At 30.6% G+C, this 21,458-nt stretch overlaps 1 protein-coding gene across 2 annotated transcripts in view; it reads left to right on the top strand.

Moving 5' to 3' along the window:
• LOC117172769 (corticotropin-releasing factor-binding protein) overlaps positions 1-21,458 on the top strand; it is a 138,778-nt gene that overhangs the window by 40,223 nt on the left and 77,097 nt on the right. Inside the window, exon 2 of one of the 2 annotated variants that reach the window (XM_033360975.1) lies at positions 18,127-18,281. In XM_033360975.1, the coding sequence (XP_033216866.1) occupies positions 18,150-18,281 (132 nt within the window). In that variant the 5' untranslated portion in view covers positions 18,127-18,149. Of the gene's footprint in view, positions 1-18,034; positions 18,282-21,458 lie in introns of those variants that run through there. The other variant, XM_033360976.1, reaches the window with a different exon arrangement.

Genomic DNA, 21,458 nt, shown 5'->3' with positions numbered 1-21,458 from the left:
TCCGTATTCATATATTTTGCTATTTTGCAGAAAGGAATTGTAAATAGATTTATTGTGGGAATTAAAAAATTTGTATAGTTGTGCACGTGTTACTCGAATGACGTGGGACATTTATTTATTAGTGTTCTCTGTTTTTGAGTGTCAATTTTTGAAGTATTTACATTTTATGACACATCAATCACGACAATCTCTGCGTTCTTGATAGAAGTGAAATTATGGCACCAGACAGGTATTGTCTCCTCGAAATTATTTGCAATGCCCTATTTAAAGATAGAATCTTTTGATTTACAAAGCAGTATTTTTTAGGATTGACGTCAGATGTTTGTCTGCTATTTTTTTCCTCATTTTGGGGATTAAGTAATAGCTTAAGGTGTTGGGGGGAGGGGGAGGGGTCGACAGAGCTTGTTACTATTCGTTACCGTAGGAGGGTCCTTTATTCATTTATGCAATTTGTCGAAATTCGCAAATGAAACAAATAACTCGCAGTAATTGTACAGAAAGTTAATATAGATTTAACTTTACGCACCAAAGAAACCTGGTGAGTGAAAAAGGAATTTAGTTAACAATTTAAGAAAAGTCAGTGTCCACGTGCACCGAAATTTCGGTACAAATAGCTTATTTTCCAGTTGCCCCTATTCGCATCGAAGAAATGCGGGTATTTGCACCGAAACTTTGGTGCACACGGCCTTAAAAAACAGAGAATTTTATTGGTCATAGAATAGTCAGGGATCTAGAAAAAAGTCTTGCAAAAGTCAGAGAATTTCTATAACTTTAAAAAAGTTTTCAAAAAGAGTAAATTGATTTTTTTTATTTGTAATTGTTTCATTCTGATTATAAAAGATTTTAGGTTAAAAAAGTTGGTAGTTCAAGATTCTTGTCTTACAATATTAATGGTCAGGGGAAATTATGAATTGGTCAGCGAAAAATTAAGGGATTTTTAAAATGAAGTTTTAGGGTAACTCCAATATTATATTCTTGTTTATAATGTATTTGCCTATTATTTCTATTTCCTTTTCTTCTTTTGTAGTTGATTCCTCCGGAAGATTAAGTTTTTAGTTATACATTTTATTATTTGTTTGAAAATCGAACAATTTTCTTAAAAATTTATTCTTTTTTCTTAAAAATTGAGCTCTCATTTTGAAAATTCGTCTGTTTAGATTAATAATTTAAGCATTTTCGTAGAAAATGTACTTTTTGTTAAAAATTCATATTTTGGTGCCGAAAAGTCAAATGAAGTCTTTTTTGGCTAAAAATTTAACAATTTTGTTACAAAATCATCTTTTTTGGTTTAAAATGCAACAATTTTGTCAAAAAGTTATCCCTTTTGGTATAAAATTCAATATTTTTTAATTCGATTTTTTGGTTTGAAAATTCGATTATTTTAATAGAAAATTTAATTCTTGTTTAAAATTAATATTTTTATGTGGGAAAAGATAAACTGAAATCTTTTTTGTATGGGAATTCAACTATTTTTTCGAAAATTTGCTTGATAATGTTCATTTGTTTTAGTAGAAATTGCAACTTTCTTGGATAGAAATGTAACTGTTTGATTGAAAATTCAACTGAATTTTTTAAGATTCATTTTTATGAACAGAAAATTCGTCCTTTTAGATTAAAAATTAATCTTTCAGTGGAAAAATAATTTTTTTTTTTTGGTTTGAAGTTAATTGTTTTAAGTGGAAAAATCAAGTTTTATATTTGAAAATTATAATTCATCGCTTTTATTGAAAAGTCTATTATTTGGTTGAAGAATAAAATATTTTCTTAACAAGTTATCTCTCATCAGAGAAGGTATTTGTGTACAATTTTCCGCCTCAGTTTTTGTCAAATGTCCACGTTTTGAGACCCCCTGAATACAAAAAACAGGTTTTTACGAATGTATCCCACTGTATATCTGTCTGTCTGTCTATTTTCATAATAACTTTTGAAAGAATTAATCTACTAGATTCACCTTTGGTACACTCTTTTAGTGTCCTAAATTAAAGGTGAAGTTCGTGAGCTAACCATTTTGGGTAAAAATTCGAAAATTGGGCACATTTTGAATATTTTCGTGACAACTTTTTTCAAAATTAAAAAATTGTCTGTACGGATATTCATAGTTTAAAAAAATCGAATAATTTATCCCCATGACTTTTTTTTAGAAAACCAAAAATTACCAGAGTTAAATCATTTACAAGATTCCAAAAAACACACGAAAATGAATAATTTAAGCCAAATAACGCACGATATGAAAAAAGTCACGTCAAGAAAAATGTCGCCTTTTAAATGCCTTACAAGATTATTATAACAAATTTCTGAATTTTATGAAAATTTCAAATTTTGACAGCACAAAAAATATTGATAAATCCAAAAATTACATTTTTCGGCCAAACTATGCAAAATACGGTAAAAGACGAGTAGACAAAAATTGTGCACTTGAAAAAGATATGCAAATTTGTTATTAACCACTTTTTGATAGGATGCGTAGTTTTGGCTTTAATCATAAAGAACGTCATTTACAGTAAAAAAAAATCTGCTCGCTGGGTGAACACATTCTCATCACAACTTTTGTCTTTTAATTTCTTTTTCGTCTCATGTTTGGGGTTTGAAAAAATTTAATTTCTTATATTTTAATACTAGTTTTTTACGATTAAAACCAAAAACAGGGCTATCAGCAAACTATTCATAACAAATAAATCATTTTTACATTCACATCAGAAAAGGTATTAGATTTGTGTAAAATTGGATCCCCCCCACCACCAGGTTTTGTCAAAAGGTCCGCATTTGAGACCCCCTAGATCCGAAAAACAGGTTTTTACGAATTTGTCTGTCTGTATGTCTGTCTGCCTGTCTTTTTATCAACCCTTTTGGATACAACTTCTAATAGTGAACACATTTAAAAAATTTTTGAGAACGCTTTATTCAAAATTCCCAATTTTTCTGTACGAATATCTATAGTATTCAAAAACTTGAACAATTTACCTTGATGACTTTTTTCATAAGATAAATAATTACGAGAGATATAGCATTTACAAAATTCCAAAAAAAAGCGAAAATGAACCTTTTAACGGACGATGTGAAAAAAAGCCAAGATAAGAAAAAGTTTGATTTTCAAATGCCCTACAAGATTACCGTAACAACTTTTCGAATGTTCTTGAAAAACCAAAAATTAAAATTTTGACAGCATACAAAATAATGGAAAATGCAAAAATAACATTTTTTATTCAACAGTTTCACAGTATTTCGAAGATTCTAAAATATATAAATGTATTAAAAAAAATATATACATATATATACACACATATACAGGGTGTCCAAAAAGTTACGGGACAGCCAAATCAGTCCTTAGGTACAATTTTTTTGGAGAAGGTTGAGGTCATTCTTGAAGTAATATTCAACGAGGAATCTAACAGTGACCTCAGTTTTGACCTTGACCATGACCTTTATGGTTATTTCAAGGTCACTTTTATTTTTCAAGTGGAATGGCCCATTGACAATCGAAAGAAGGAAAAATTTTACATTAAAAAGTGTTGTCAAGTCATAGGTAAGGTTTGACCTTCATGGAAATATCAAAGTCATAGAAAATTCAATATGGTCTGAAGAATTTTCCGGAATCTAGCATGTGAAAATCAGCCTATACTACTTACTTACTCAAAGAATGCGCATGGGATAGTAGCAATTGAGTGACCTAGACCATGACCATCAAGGTTATCCTTTGTTTTTTAATCCAAGCTACTCTATTTGACATCGAAAGTAGTCCATCAAGGCCACACCTCACCTATGACCTGATTACACTATTTAACGTAAAATTTTACGCCCTTTCGATTGCAAATGTCAAAAACGGGCCATTCCATTTGAAAAACAAAGGTGACCTTGAAATAACTATGAAGGTCATGTTCAAGGTAAAAAATAAGGTTATCAATGAATTCTTCGTTAAAAGTAACTTTAAGAATGACCTCAACCTTCCCCAAAAAATTATACCTAAGAATTTATTTGGCTGTCCCAGGACATTTGGACAGCCTATATATATAATCAAAAATTTGTCATAAGGACAACCGCAGGATTTCGCCGGGAGCGGGTGCTAATCTGAAAAATTGCACCCGCTCCCAGCGAAATCGCGGTAAAATTTCATCCACTACCACGTCTCACGACCGTGAGATAGGTGGTTATAGTCTGTAACGGAATCAATACGACGATCCGGCAAAAGCCTCGTGCATCCTGAGAACACGGAGCGACCCAAGGACCCAAGCGACCGCCTTCCGCATTTTCCCCGTAAGTGTTTTAGCTTATTGTTGACACGCAGGGATGCTTTTTAGGCCATTAGCGAGTGAAAGCTTGGCACCTCCAAGAGCGCCGATGATAAGGACGATTAGTTTAACAGAATATTCCGGGTACAATCGTTGCAATTCCCTTATAAGGTCTCGATACCTCTCTTTCTTTTCATTCTCCTTGGCTATGGTGTTTTTGCAGCTGGTGCCGAAAATTCGATAACGAACATGGTTCGCTTTTGAAGTCAAGAAGAACCATGTCAGGCCTCGAGTGAGCAACAGAAACAATTGTCGAGAATATAAATTTCCAGCATATGAGGCACTTCCAATTCTCGACAATTGACTCGATTTCCCTTGGAGCATTTAGAGGAGCCATATTAAGGTTAATGCCGTAAGAGTGACAGAGATGGTAATAAAGCACTCTCATTGCCGCATTGTGCCTTTAAATGTAGGTCGATCTTGCGTGAGTTGGACAACTAGATAGTATATGAGCTAAATGCTCGGGGTGTGCATGGCACGTCCTGCAGCTACCATTAGGCATGTATTGGCTCAAAATGTGGCGACGGTATGTTAAGGTGGAAATGACATCGTCTTAGCATGCCAAAAAGCAAACGTTAGCTCACAAGACATTGACTGATCCTTCACATTTCTGTGGAAGATACCGTGCATCCTCTTATCGAGGAGCTGTTCACGAAAGTTTTTCTCTTGTGCTTTCTTAATCCAGGCTTTCAGGAGTGATTACTCGGGATGGATAAGATTTGATGCATTTTGCTCACCCCTAATACTGAAGTTATGTCCGAGTATTTCAGCAGCCTCCTTTGCTGATTTGTACAGAAACGCTCCTTTCCCCACTTCTTCGTGATTCCTCGCCATTTTAAAAAGAGGGTCTCTTCCATTTGCAACTTTATGTACTGTACCCAGAATAATCCTGTTGTGAAGACATTCGAGACTCAATATTCCGCGTTCACCTTGACTGCGTGAGATGTACAACCGCAGAACAGAAGACTTAAGATGCATGCTTTTGTTCATGTGCATATCCTTTCTTGTCCCGATATCAAGAGATCTGAGCTGGTTCTTCATCCATGGAACTACTCCAAATGAATAGAGTACTACCGGGACGGCAAGCATGTTCGTTGCAAATACTTTGTTCCTCGCCGTCAGTTTGTAATACCAAATCTGCCGGATGAGACGTTTGTATCTGCTTCGGAGAGTATCTTTTATAGATGTCACATCCTGATTGCGGCTCTGTGGCACGCCCAGGTATGTATAAGTCTCTCCAGCGTAAAGGTGTCGTATAACGCTTCTATCAACGAGCTCAGGATCTTCAGGGATGCCATTAAGTTTTCCTCGCTTCAAATAAACCTTGGCGCATTTGTCTAACCCAAATTCCATTCCAATTTCCTTAGTATATCTTTCGAAAATCCCTAGAGCTAGATGTAGTTGCTCTTTGTTTTTAGCATAGATCTTAAGATCGTCCCTGTAAAATACATGAGTGACCTTGTATTTTCGATTTACAGATTTGCCGCACAAATACCTGTCGGAATGGTAAAGTGCTAGAGATAGTGGCAATAATGTTAGGCAAAAGAGGAGTGGGCTCATGGTGTCGCCCTGAAAGATACCTCTCTGAAAGGTGACCTTGTTAGTTATCACACGATTTTTTCCAGATAAGATAGTAAATGTGGTTTTCCAAAGCGGCATTAATCTCTCTATGCCCCTAACTATTTGCAGATGAACCTTTAAGATTTCAAAAAGACAGGTGATAAGTCTATGGAAGGTCAAATCGAAAGCTTTCCGATAATGAATCCAGGCCATCGATAGATCGCGCTGGTAGAATGCTGCATCTTTGCAGACACATCTATCGATGAGCAGGTTCTCCCGACATCCGGCTACGCCTTTCTTTGAGCCTCATTGTTCATACATTTCTTGCCACACAGGTTCAGTTGCCCGAACAATCCTATCATTTAGGATAGCTGTGAATATCTTATACAGTGTGTCCAGACTAGTGGCTGGCCTGTAATTCTTCGAGTCAGCTAACTTGCCTATTTTCGGCTGGAGTATTGTGCGCCCTTCCACCAACCACTCCGGAATCGGCTCTTCCGACTATAAATATGAGGTAAAAATACGGGCCAAATGCTAATGGGTTCAAGGAAACTTTTTCCACTTATTTATTTATTATTTATTTATGCATATTATGAATTGTAATAATATATATTTATGGGAATGATATAAAATTTCAGGGATAAACTCGAGTGCGAAGTACGAGATACGTGATGGGAAGGTGTTCGTTGAAGGCTTTAACAAAAGAGAATTCACGATCACCAAATTACTGTTGTCGATGCTTTGACCTTTAGTTTTAAAAAGTCGGTGCACAAAGATCGAGCGCGTAACGCGAGGTAAATACATTATCGAGCGAAAACTGTTTTTTTTTAAATCAAAAATTTAACTGCATTGTTCGAAATTCTTTCTTTTTAAAATTAAATTAATTCTTTTGAATTGAAAATCTATCTTTTTCGTAAAAATTGCAACCATTTGATTTGAAATGCGACTGTTTGGCAAAATTTTTTTTTTTAATTCAATTAATTGGATGAAAATTCATCCTTTTTGTTTGATGATTCATCCTTTATGCTGGAAAATTTCACTATTATGTTGAAAATGCAATATATTTCGATTTGAAATCTTAGGAACATGGTACCTGCATTAATGCTATTTGAATGCATTTGAAGGGTCCACGATCTAAACTTGTTAACTGACATTTTTTTCTAAATTGAGTTTTTTGTATTTTTTGGAACATTTTTATATGCAGTTAATGTCCCGCACGCCAAACGACAACATTCCTTTTAATCTTGTTTTTAATGGATTTTTCAAAATCGCGTTTTGGTATCAATAGCATAGTTCCGCAGTCTAAACTTTGCAACTACTTATGGCGCCTTATGGAAAATTCGTGCTTTTTCTCGCATCAGCTCAGTTTACTCGTAGAATAGGCCAGCGAGACACATGCCAGTGTATGTGCAGTTGAGTGGATTTGTGTCAAAAGTTTTTTGTGGCTACTTTCACGTCATTTTAGATGTTGTCATCTGCAGATCGCTGTAAAAACGAAGGTGAGCGACGCGTCGTCGATTGATAACACTCAGCAAATTTTTGCAATAACCTATTTTAAATTTTTGCAAGCAGATCTATGTTTGGCTTGCGATTCCACATATTTTGGCATATCAAGATTGCCCGCGGCTTCAAAAACAACGCAGAAACATCCGAGCCCACAAAAAACAATAGAAAACCAGTGGTGATACACTGAAGATAATATGTTAAGACCGTTGGACCCATTTTAGATAACATATGAATATATTCCAATTGTCATATAACGTTAAATTTTGATTCTAATGTTATAAAACTAACGTGTATTATTTTTCTCTAGTAAATGAACAAAAAAACCTTTTACAGTTGGAACAAATATTAAAAATTGCAAAAATAACAACGATTTTCCTTCGCCGTGTAAAATTTCTGAAATGTGGGTTAGCAGACTTAGACCGCGGACCCTTCATTATTCCCCTATTTTCCTGATATTTTCATAAAAATTACAATAAAGAATTTACATGATATATTTTACCTATGATTTCTTAAATTTTTTATTCTTTTAAGCTTCTTTAAAATTATTAAAATTCAGCCAGGAAAAATTTGATTTTCGACCGAGAAATGTAGTTAAAAAACCATTTCAGACGAATAAATTTTCCGGTTGAAACAGCAAAGATAGTTCTGTCTCTTAGCAACTCGAAAAAGAAAAAAAGTCAGCACAAGAAATAAAAATCAACGACTGTGAAAGGTGCTACCATTGTATTTTTCAGGACTTTCGTAACAGAATTTGCCCTCGCTGCACAGAAGTAAAAGTAACTGGGTATTCGCTTCACTCCTTTCGAGTACGTTTATTTTGTCTTGAAACTAAAAAAAAAAAATTTGGTTTTTACTTAAATAAAATTTTTATAGACGAAAAAAATGGTATCAATATCTTTATTTGCAGCCACATTTTTTTTCGGCTCAAAGTCACACGAGGTAATGGCAAAGTTCTTTGGAAGATTTGGAATCACACGTAGGGAAATTCTTCTAAAAGTTTGGAAAAAAGCTAGTGATATTGCTGTTTCTTAAAAATTAAATTGAATCGAGAATTAAATAAGCATATATCGGCAAAAAAGAAGAGGAAATCTGACGTTAATTACGATTGCATTTTTTATCTTGATTCCGTCCTGAATCATGTGGGTGTTTGAATTCGAACGACGAGTAACTTTCCTTTTAGATTTTCTGCTTTTCCTCTTTCCTCTCTGACGTGACTCTCAATAAAATACATGGCGAAAAGTTTGCGTCATCCCCTTCGAAAAGTATAATGGTAAAAAAAGGATGTTTTGTTCTATTACAATCAAACCGCTTTTAGTTAAAATTTATTGAGACTGTAAATTGATATTTTTGTTTTAAATTGTTGATTTTCATATTGAAAAAAGTAAAAAGAATGGAACGCTAAAAATATGCAGCAGTGTATGTGGAAATGTCTCTGTTTATTAAATATTTGAAGGTATATTAAAAGACATAAAAATAAAAAAACCTAAAACATTCAAATCGTGCAATAAAATTGCATAATAAGTATTAAGAAGAAGAATGTTCTTTAAAAACTCGTTTTTAAAAAACAAATACTCAAGAAGGTAAATTGTGTAACATAATTGCACAGAAGGAGTTAAAATAAGAGAATTATGCTTCTAATTAACATTGTAAACGGTTTATTAAAGACAGTTATATGACATTTAAAAAATGATCGAGAAAAAAGACAATCGAACGACCTCGATTTCCTTTCTTCATTGTTAATACGTATTTTTTATACTACCGGGAGCCAACATGCTGCGAAGCCTCGTCTTCCTTATCAGGGAAATTTTTAAAGGAAACTAATAGGGAATATTTGTATGTTATGCTAATGTTAATAAAAAAGTCGAATTCAGTTTGAAGTGACTTATTGAGGAAATTTTAAAATTTGTTTATTTTTGGTATTTCTGAGAGCTTTTTCTACATATTTTCTAATTGTTTAAGGTCAATCACAAAAATTAAGCATTTCTTTGGGTTTTCAAAATTAAGTTATTAACATCTTAATGAAAAAATCCTTATAATTTATTTAATTGTCAATCAGTTTGAGATATCAGATAAAAACAAAATCAAGGAACCTTCAATCTCAATTTATGATAAAAAAAATCTTCATTTTTTGTAAATTATTTTGAATCACAATGGTCGAAAATTAAATTTTAGTCTTCTGAATATGGTTACTGATTAAAAAAATCTTGAAAATAAAAAAACAAGGGAAACAGCTTTATAGAAAAGCGACCAAAAAATAAAAGTGTAGAATCACTTTTAAGTCAGTATTTAAAATATTTTCCCAAATTTATAAAATAAGTTTTTCACATTGTAATGCAATTATTTATCATAAATTTACTTCTTTGAGTATTTGTTTAAAAACACGGGGTTTTGAAGAGAATTATTATTTTTAAGACTTCTTGTGCAATTTTGTTGCCCAATTTGACTCTTTTAAGCTTCTCCTTTTTTGGAATATATACTTTTAAAAAGTAATTTTAAGTTTAGAGTCTTTCAAATTAATCGAAAACTTCAAACAAAATGTTCAAATTAATACTTCCTTTGACTTTTTCTTTGGAATTTAAAAAATTTTTTTACATAGAACTATCTATATTTATGTGAAACATCATGCAATTAGTAAGAACACTTTTTACAAATAAAATTCAGTAATTTACAACATTAAAAAAAATTATTTTAATATGAGCAAATTAAAAACTGAAAGAGCTACACTGCCGTGCAATAGTTTTAGGCCACTTCTTTTTTATTACTGAATAAATTTTTTTAATTTTAATTATACCAGAGCTAAAAAATGTCCCTTTAAAAGGTTGATTGTTTTCGAAATTCTGTATAAAGTAAGCCCAGGGTGAAGCCAATTTGTCTAGTTTTTAAGCAGATATTGCAAAAATAGTGTAAATTTCAATGTTTTCTTAAATTTTCAATAACTTCCCAAATAATCAACATTTCTCAATGTTCGTGGCCTCATTTTGAAGACATTTTTTCATTGTATCACAGCAGCTAACGAATATCAATTAAAAAAAATTATTTTTGAATTCCAAGAACTTAAAGTTGTAATAAAAAAGTTGGAAAAAGTTAAAAACATCTTATCTGTGGGCAAATCATAATAAAAGTAAAATAAATAAATATTTTAAGGAAATGATATAAAAACTTCATGATTATATAATTCATATATTTCACGAAAATATTTTTGTTACAAAAAATAATATTACAATTTTTCCAACTTTTTTTTACAACTTCAATTTCTTGCAATTCAAACAGGAAATTTTTACGATTGATACTTATAAGCTGTTGAAATATGGTGAAAAAAGCTTCAAAATGAGCCCAAGAACATTAAAAAATGTTGATTATTTCGGAAGTTATTGAAAATTTAAGAAAACATTGAAATTTACACTATGTTTGCAATATCTACTTAAAAACTAGATAAATTGGCTTCACCCTGCGTTTATTTGATACAGAACTTCAAAAACAATCAACCTTTTAAAGATACATTCTTTTAGCTCTGACACAATTAAAATTAAGAGAATCTATTCAGTCATTAAAAAAGAGGTGGCCTTAAACTTTTGCACGGCAATTTACTTCGAGATTAAAAATGCTTGGAGACATTACTTTTACATTTTTTGTTAAGATTTAAGTTAAAGAAATTCTTCGTTATCATTTCAAAACATCTAAGTTAATTGTAAATGTTTTAAACAAATTTAATAAAGAAATACATATCCTAGCTATTTATCGCTATAAATACTTTGTTCATTTAACGAATTTAATGAGAAATTTGTCTGAAAAAAATAATATCTACGATTTGGTAAAACTTGTTAAAAATGGTTAATTGCTTAAATAAATTAGATACACAAATACTGATTTCCCTGGATTTTCAATTAGCAGATTTAGTTTTTTCAGCGGAATTACCTTTGAATACCTGGGCCAAATATGTTCCTGGTGATACTTTATTAAGTAACAATAATTGTTTATTTTATGCACAATTTTATAAAAAAATTCACCACTTAATTTCTTTTCAACAAATCGTGTCAGTGTCTTATGAAATCGACTGTTAATGACTCAGAAAGGACCCTATTTATTAGGAAACTTTGTTAGGCGACAATATTTGTTATTTATTTAAATGATTTTTTTTTAATACAGATTTTTAAAATTTTTAACCAGCAGACTTTTTTTTACTTCACAATTAACCTCAAATAGGCTTGCCATATACTTTGTCATGATACTTTATTTAAGAACAATAATTGTTTATTTGATAAAAAAATCATAATTTGACTTTTTTCAATAAATGGATGTAATTTATTGCTACGAAATCGATGTTATAAAAAATATCAATTTTGTATACAACTAATTAAGTTGTGCATTTATTTATAACATTGTTTAAAACATACAGGATTTTCTTTGTTCATAAAGATCATATGCGGAAGATTTTTCCGAGTAATTTAAAATTGATTCCGTTGAAAAACGTAATCTTCTGGTTGAAAATGAAAGGATATTTATATTTGTTTATAAAATTTATTTAACAATCAACAGTTTTGATCAGGAGTTAAAAAATCGTACATATTATTTATGGCCGACAGTTTTTTGACCAATTTTGTTATAGAAACAAAGTGATTAGAGCGTAAAATAGCTAAGATACGCATTTGTTTCTAAAATAAATAATTTTTTGGATTAAAAAAAGTAAATCTATGCATTGTTTTTTAGTATATCGTTAACGAAAAATTGAAAAGTAAGTCTCCAAGTATTTTGAATTTTGAAGGAGCATAGTTTCTCACTGGTAGGAATTTCACTTGTCAATTTGTTATTATTTTTTAATTTATCTGCTACATCATCAGAGATTGTACCTTACCGAGAGTAGATCAACCCTCCGAACCATGAAGGCAGCAAATCTACACAATATCGATCAAGTTAAGAATCTTCAATAACAGAAAATGCTTAACGTCTTAATAAGACTAGATGGAAAATAATCTTTTCAAATTAAAATTATTTCTTGAAAAAAAGATCCTACTCCATGTGTTAACCTGCTGGATATTAATTGTAAGGAGTGTTTCTGCTGATTTCATGATGTTTTACGTAAATATAAGTATCTTCTAAAAATGGTAACTTTTATAAAAAAATGTGAAAGATGTCAACTTTGTTGTTGAATAAGAAGTTAACAAAAAAAATTACAAAATCGGCTATCATACATGTCTTTAAAATGTAGTTAAATTAGATTAAAAACAAAATGCGCAAATCCGATCAAAATAGTAAGGTTTATCAAGAAAATCCTTTCTTGTAACGCATGTACATACTGTTCGATTATCGGGGCATTCATATAATGCGAGAAGTGACCAGTTTCGAAACCGTGGTAAGAAGCAGTTGACGCTTGACAGACTGATCATTAGTCGCATTTATAAATTATCCCACTCGAAGTGTTAAGTTACTATATAAATAATTGATCAATTACCATAAATTACCGTAAATTACCAAAACTGTGTGAATATTTTTGAACACCTGTAATTTTCGACAATTTTTCATGAATTTCTGAAAATTATTTGGCTTCTTTCAAAAATATCTGGAAATTGCCTATAATTTTGGTAATTTTACCATAAATTTCGAAAATAATCGAAAAATTTGCTTCCATTGTTTTTCAATTCGAAAATTCTCTGCATTTGTTACAAAAAATATTGTCAGCAAGATGTGCTGAAATTAGACAGATGTATCTCTTGTTTGCGGTTCTTCTTCGGCGCGTTTACAGCTCGCCTTCGGCTGGCCTCTAACTCGCCTTAAACTCGCCTACATACTATATATTATTTTGTACACCACTGTGCATTCAACCGCCTGCTTACTTTTTTTCAAGATAGGAATTTGTAGAAGTGAGGGTCGGGGCATCAGGAGAAGTGATGGTTGTGGAATTAGGGGGAGTGAGAGCAGGGGAAGTATCGGGGTGAGAAAGGGGGCGGGGGAATAAGGATGGTGCAGGAAGGGAAGTATAGGTTAGAGTGTGGGAAGAAGTGAGAGAAGCATAAATAAAGGGTGGAGATATAGAAGGAAAACTAGAAGGATGGGGTGGACGGGGAGCAGGGGGTCTGGAAGGGCTCAAGAATACTAGCACAGAAAGGGAAGTAGGCTAGGGGTAGTAGAGGAGGGACAATTGGGAATGGTATAGAGACGTGTGGGAATTTGTGGAGGGGGTGTTGAAGCTGGTGGTAAGAAGGGGAGTATGGAAAAAGTAGATGGAAGTAGAGTGGCTGATAAGATGTGATGGGATATTATTGAATAGGATCGGATGGATGGGAATGGATCAAAAAGGACAGGGTATGGTGGGATAGGCCACGAAGTCCATTTTGTAGGAGCATGGAAGCTTCTTTGAATAATTTATTTGTAAATAAGTACTTTCGTTAGTCTGATAAATCTATTTTATAATAACCAAGTCGAATTTCGTATGATAATGATCAAATGGATGCGTCCCTGGCGAGGCCTTACCGCATTTCGACACAAACAGGACTTGCCCAAACCACCCGTTGGTCAATTGCAATTTTCATTAGTATCGTGTGACAACAGACCGCGATAGTGGTTGTCAAATGCAGTCATCTGATAATCATCATTAGCGCCCTTCGGTCGACATGTATGATACTTCCGAAAGTTCCGATTGCTTTCCTCCTTACCACTACATTGAAAAATAGATCAAGTGACAGAAACTACCCTCCTTGTAAATATGAAAAACGAATCTCATTTTTTTTCTTTTTATTCGTTTTTGCCCATACAGTAAACTAGGAAGAAAATTCTTGAATGAATAAAAGTCAAATACCGCTCCGCAAAGTTACTGATATATTCAATATGGGTGTATTCACGTGTCCTCAGTTTTGGGAATGTTGGCTTACTCATAGGTATTAAATAAATTTACTTCTTCATAAAGGGAGGCTTTTCTCTAACAGAAGAAAAAAATGGATACTTTCGTTATTTCCCAAGCTTATGTTTCTGTCTTACCAAAAAATTAACTAACGGTAGTGTTATATTCCAAATAAAATCCGTTTGTCAAAAGATCAAACCATACGTTTCGCATAAGCGAAACATTTCATCAAATGCAGTACTGTCATATCTCCAAGAAAAAAATCCTCTTATATGAACAAGGTAAATACAAAATTTAAAAACGATATTGGTAGTTTATGGTAGACCATGAAAGGTTCTTCAATTGAGCAATCAATGCGTGTCGAAGGCGCGAATAAGCACATAATATACATACATATATATATAATAATAGTATATACATATTCATAAATACTGTTATATTTCTAACATTAAAATTTTTTTGTCATATGAACAAGATAAACAATATATTTTTCTAATTTATAAATCGGTATTGCTAGATTATAAGAGGTCTTAAATGTCACATCAATAGATTATTCAACCTATCTCGAAGACGTAAACAAATATATGTAGGGTACAGTACCGTAGTATTGCTAATATAAGACAAAGTTTTTCTCATATAAACAGACTACAAACTTTTTTTTAAACTTAGTAAATCGGAATTGATGGGTCATAAACGTTTCAACAATAAGTCGATCGTTGTGTCACAAAGACGCGAACAAAAACGCTAGATAATTAATTTTTTATTTCTAATATCAAACAAGTTGTCATATGAACAAGGTAAAATATGTTTGTTTTGTTAAATCTCTAAACGGAAAAAAGTACTTACAAATAGCCGACATAGCTTAAAATCCGATCAGATCAGGTTATTGGTTGGTGCTCCGATTTTTTTCAAATTTCATGATCATATAGCTCTTTTACTTTTCGAAATATGGCGAACAGAATAAAGTCACACAAAAAGATGAAATTTTTTTAAACATTGTATTTTTGAACTCCTGTGGTCAAATTATATTGAAATATTCAAAAAAATTATGTTTGAAAATTTAGGTCATTACTAACTACTTTATATCAGGAAAATATATTGCAAATTGAATAGTTTTTTTATTATATTAAACAAAACGTGGCCACATTCGTAGCGTTGTGGATCGCCCTATGAACAAATCGACGTAACTTTGGTTAAATTTTAAATTTGTTATAAACTTTTTAAATCTTAATTTTAATGATTTTTTATTATTGTAAACAATAATCCGATCTAATTTTTCTTATTAAATCCTTAAAAGGAAAGGTTGAAAGTATTGAAAAACATAATTTCTGAAATTTGAAATTCAAAATAGCGGATTGAGGGTGTGCACATTGTTTTAAGCAAACAAATTTTTAACAACAAAAAGTATTGTGAAGCCTCTTGGGATTTTAAAACAAATTGATATAATTAGGAATTTGTTATGTCTACAGTCGCCGGAAAAATATGAAAAAATATTGAAAACTGGCATTTACATTTTTCAAAATATTATTTGAAAAGTGTAAAATAAAAAAAAAGGATTTAAATTTAAAGTAATCTTTTTATACACTTAAAATATGTCCATCGCAGATCTAATAACAAAGTGAGAGTTTTCATTTTTGTAATTTGCAAAATTATAATTTCTGGTAAATAATGTTTAGAGTTTTTTACACTTTTCAAGATTTTTTTAAAAAGTTTTGGAAAAAATCTGCCAAAAAATGCAATTTTCACATTGCTGAACTGTATTATGATTTAATGTATTTTATTATTAAAAAAGAATAAATTACAGAAAAGTAATTTATTGTGCATCATTACAATTTGCAAATTGTAATTTAAAAAAAAGGGATACGTACATGTAAAATGTTTGAAAACGCTTTAAACTTAAATTGCATAGAATTCTAGTTAAGTTAGAGTTTCGACTTAATTTCTTGGGTAATTTTCTACGTAATTTATTTATTTTGTTGAAAAATTTGAATAGATTACAACAAATTACAATAAAGTACAATTACTGTACATTATACAGTCGACTTCTAATTGCATATAATTCTAACAACGAATTGTAATTGAGTCATATTTTTGGGCAATTTCCAACGATTTTTGTGGATTAAAACAATAATAAAAGAAATCTGATAAACTACCAGTTTTTTCTAGAGTTCGAACTTTTTTACAAGATTGCCCGCAATGATTTAGTGTTGAAACCCTTAATAATTTAATAATTACTAAATATGAATTTATTATTTTTTAACGAAAAATGATCACATTGTGCGTCACACCTTAAAACTAAAACCATTAGGAAAGAAATTAGTTTATATTTGGAAAAATTAGCCATAGCTTGGAATATTTGAAAATTAGTTTTTTTAAATTGAATAAAATAAAATGTTAAGTCTTTAGAAACAAAAATCGAGATTACCTGTGCAATTTTAAAGTGCTCAAAATTGTAAAAAATGAGGAAAATATAAATTTCTTAATTTTGTAGACAATTTAACAAATTTAAACTTTGCGTCATGTATGTAATTTGTATAATGCACGTAATTAAAAAAATGGATAGGGTGGTGAGTTACGCATTTCATGAACTGAAAACGTAATATAATATACTGGGTAGGGCAGAGTGAAAATACTTAAATTAATCGAATCATTTGCGGTGAAGAAAACGAATTTGTGGGTTGACGTCCGAAAAAAGTAAAAAAAAAAATGTTGGCAAGTTAATATCTTCTCTTCGGGTTTTGGGTAGAAAATAAATAAAAAATTATCATCTTTTAAAAAGTTATGCAATTTTTTTGTGTGCACAGGTTTTGTTATTTAACATTAATAAAAAATTATGAATTAAAAAAATTGGTTTTATTTCGAATTTTTATAAACTTGACAAAAAACATGTTTTTTTAGAGTTAAAGGCACACTTTTTTGGAAAAAGTTAAATATGGCAAATTTAAAATATCCTCGTCTTGAATCGAAAAAACTTGCCATTATTTTATTTTAATTGAGAAAAATTGTTTTTGTGGCTCTAATATCATGAATTTTACCATTTTTGACGTCTTTGCAACACTTCAAACACAATCAAGAATATAATAACACCAAAATAATAGCTTATTTTTTTCAGCGAAAGAAATTTCAGGTTCGACATGTCGCAATTTTTTCTAATAATATGTGCATTTATCTCAATACAAAAAAAAAAACACAGTTTTTTGCACATTTTCAAAAACTCTAAATTGATCACAAATTTTTCTATATTCAAATACGAATTTTTAATCCGCCCTAATATTGGTTTATTCATAAAATGTTAATATATCAATCTAAAATAAAAAAAAGACAATAAATATTAAGGGATAAGTTCACTGCTTCGAACTTCGAATCACTTGCGGGGATAATTCGTAAGGCAATTCCTCGGGTCGCTCCGTATACTCAAAACACTGAGATTTGTTTCTAGAAGAATAGAAAAATATTGAGACCTAATTATAATATATTATGAGCTCAATGCTTGGTTTAATGTAAACATTTCTGAGAAAGCTTCAGGCTAGCGTATGACGAATAAAGGGGGATTCATATAGCCATTTTTTAACTCAGAGCGTTAGCAATAATTTTCCCTTATTTAGGGGAATGATTTGAAATGAGTGGGGAAGTAAATAAATCAGAAAAATAGAGTTTGGAGGGGGGGGGGGGCATTGGTGGTATCGTAGACGTAGGTCGTAGAGTGTGGTCCTTTCTTTGCGTTCGGTTGAGTTGATGCGTGACGATTCTGGGGGATGCGCAGGAAGATAGAGGATAGAGAGGTAGTGCAGAGTATAAGAGCGACGACGAGCGTCGCGACGCCTCACTCAGCCTCTCTCCCTCCAACGTTTATGCTGAAACGGAGATTGGACATTAACTAATTGGTGCCCATTGTCCTGTGTTAATTAACCTTTGATAACTTTACTGTCACTCTTGCAGCGCCTAAACCAATCGAACAAACCATGCATCGTGCTCGTGTTGATTTCATCAAGGCCTCTACCGGCTTCCGGTTCCTCCTCCTCTTGGCTGCGATCCTTGCCAAGATCGACGCTTTCGTTGTGGCCCTACCGGATCCTGCCTACTATCAGCAACAGGTAAACAAATTTAAACCTAATTTTTTGCCCTCTAAACTAAGAAATATGGGTTAAATTGAGTCAAGATCTGGAGAAGTTGATGAAATCGGTTCCAACCCTGGCAGAGTTTTTCTGTACAAAAAAGTACAAGTAACTAAAACCATTCTTACATAAATCTACAAATAAAATAAATTAAACACAAAATTACAAAAAAGCACAACTTTTTTCTATTATTCGGACGAGTTCTGCTCTATTTTGCTTTTTTTTCATATATTGCATTATTTTATTGTAGTCTTAATTTCCTAAAAGAATTTACAAAAAAGTACAATTACAAGTATTCCCAACTATAAGAATCTGCAGGGTGCATATGTCCTGTCAGTTCGAAAAAGAACGACTTTTTGACTGCAGATAAAAATTGAACAGTTAAACAATAATCGAGCATCGTCATTAAAATTAAAAGAATAACTGTGAATTAAAACACTCAAAGTGGAATACTTTTGAATTTGAAACTTTTAAAAATTATGCTTCAAACTCTTTCAATTCAAATACTCAATTATTTACGGCTATAATATGGTAACTTGTAACACATTTCAATTGAAAATTATTTTTACTAATAACATTATTTTTTCAATAATTATAAATATATAATAAAAAACATATTTTGCTATTATCTTAGAATCCAAATTTTTCCTACCATTTTTCTAAAACCCTGCTGGAATATAAAAATTGACTTAAAATGTTCCACATTCTTTTTTGACAGTTTCGAAATTCTTTTAAAATTAATTTTTCAAACCAAAAAATTACTTTTAGTTTTCCCAGAAATTGTAATGAAAAATTTGTATTTTTTTGGAACCTTTCACAATTCTTGAAGTGCTTCTACATTTTAAAAAAATTTTCAAATATGTAGACTTTTTTAAATGTCTTGCACTCTATTAAAGTTTTAAATGATTTTGCAATCTTTTTAAAACTTCTAAATATATCTTAAGCTTCCTCAGTTTTTTCCAAATTAACAATTATTCAAATGTTATTCATTAGTTGACTTTTTTCTTATCTTTTTAAAAATTCTCTTAATATTAATTTTTTTAAATTAAAAATTATTTATATTTTCCAAGTAATCTTAAGAACATTTCTTTATTTTCTTAAAACCTTTAAAGATCCTGAGAAAACCTAAGAATTTTATTTCGAAATCTTCAAGATTTTTGATTTTTAATAAATTTTGATATTATTTTAGAGATAACCACTCTTTATCGAGTACGGCACTGAAGTAAGGCCTGCTTCTAACAAATTGACAGAATATGATTTAATTAAATCCATCGCTTTTGTGAAATCTTATTTTTTTGTAAAGATTTCTGATGTTCTACAATAATTAAATTTTACAACGATTTTGTAATAAAAATATTAAATGAAAGTTATACAAATTTGTGAATTGTAGATACTTATACTTTATTGTTAATATTTTTATTTTTCTACAAGAAAATATAAAGAAAAATAGCTATTTGTATTCAACTGTATTTTTTGTTAAATTATGTACATATTTTTACAAAAAAGTACATGTTTTAACAACAAATTACATTTTTAGAAATGTTGTACTTTCTGGAAAATTTTTTTGACTACGGAATGAAGAATTGGATTTTGAATAATGAAAACAATCAAATTTGGATAACCACGGATGCGAATGGTTTTATTCTTCTACAGCTACTTCTGATGTGCCTCAATTTTTCTAATGATACCATCACATTTTTTCCTTATAATCTCACGATAGATAATAAAATTCTGCATCCAACAAACCTAAGATTTATTTCGATAAATTGAAATAAGTCTGGAAATTATTAACATTTTTTAAAGTCCTTTAGCTTACTTTAAAGGCAAGTATGCATAGTATTTTTCTGAATTGTTTACATATGTATATGTTACAACATTTCAAATAATTCTCGCCAAATGATTTCCAGAAATCCAATACAATAATATTTTCATAAATATAATTAAAGATAAATAATTATACTAAATTGTTATATTTTTAAAGAATCTTTGTAGGTATATAAACAATTTGGAAATCTTATAACTTTTTGCATCAAGTTTGACATTGGGCCAGAATAGAGAGAAAAAAATTAATTGATAATTAATAAGTAATTAAAACAAATTAAAAAACAAATAAAAAATCGGATATGATTTAGAGGTCCCTATTAGAGTTTTTTCTTCTTCATTAATTGTTTATTGTACTTATTTCCCTAATGTCTTGAAAATGCATGTATTAAATTTGTATACCAATAGAATTAATTATTCTCTTTAATATTACCATCACTCTTCATAGTTGAATTAAATTTCTTAAACTCATTTTGCAGGAAAATAAAAATTTTATCTGCGTGTTTTACATTTAATAATAATAATATGCCATATTGTATGTCAATTAACAAATACTCTGAGTAAATTAAATATTTTATATCAGAATAGTTAGGTATTATTATTGTTATTATTATAAATTATTATTGTAAAAAAGTGTACTATATTTTTAATTATATTCATTTGAACCAAATTATGCTCGATCAAGCTTAAGAACTTGATCAATTTCAAGCATGTTGTAAATAAAATTTGTTGAATTTTCTTAAATCTTATATTATACAATAAATATAAAAAGTGACCTCTGAATTATTTAAAAAAACAGTTTTAGGGTTATTTTTAACAATTTATAGAAAGTAAAAGAAAAATATAAAATAGAAGAAATTTCTCAAAAATAACTGAGCCGATTATGAACAGTTTTTTTTTTGTGGCAGCATCTTTTCTAAACAAAATTTTTCTAGTTTACTTTTGGGAATTGTTCAGATTCATATATATTCTATATGCAATTTCTTAATTTGACGTTTTTTATCCAGTAAGAGATGGATAAGTTTGTTGCTGAATTCATTGAGACCGATTTAATAATAAGAATACGATTTTATAAAAAAGAACATTTTATCGCAAAAACGGATTTTTCTTGCAAAAATCTGTTCTAGAAAAAAAAATAAAATGAAGAATGCAAATTTCCTCAGCTAAGAATTTGTTTACCAAACTATTTTTGTCCATAGGCTGGAGTGAAAATGCTAAAATTAAAAAAGTAGACGAGTTTTTTCCAAATCATTTAATATCTTTAGTTCTTTTTTTTCGGTTTGGGGCCATCCATATACCGCGTAGACAATTTTTCACCACTTTTTGACCCCCCCC

This window comes from Belonocnema kinseyi, chromosome 5 (genome assembly GCF_010883055.1).
Source record: "Belonocnema kinseyi isolate 2016_QV_RU_SX_M_011 chromosome 5, B_treatae_v1, whole genome shotgun sequence".
Lineage (NCBI taxonomy): Eukaryota > Metazoa > Arthropoda > Insecta > Hymenoptera > Cynipidae > Belonocnema > Belonocnema kinseyi.
This window is presented reverse-complemented; position numbering and strand designations above follow the sequence as displayed.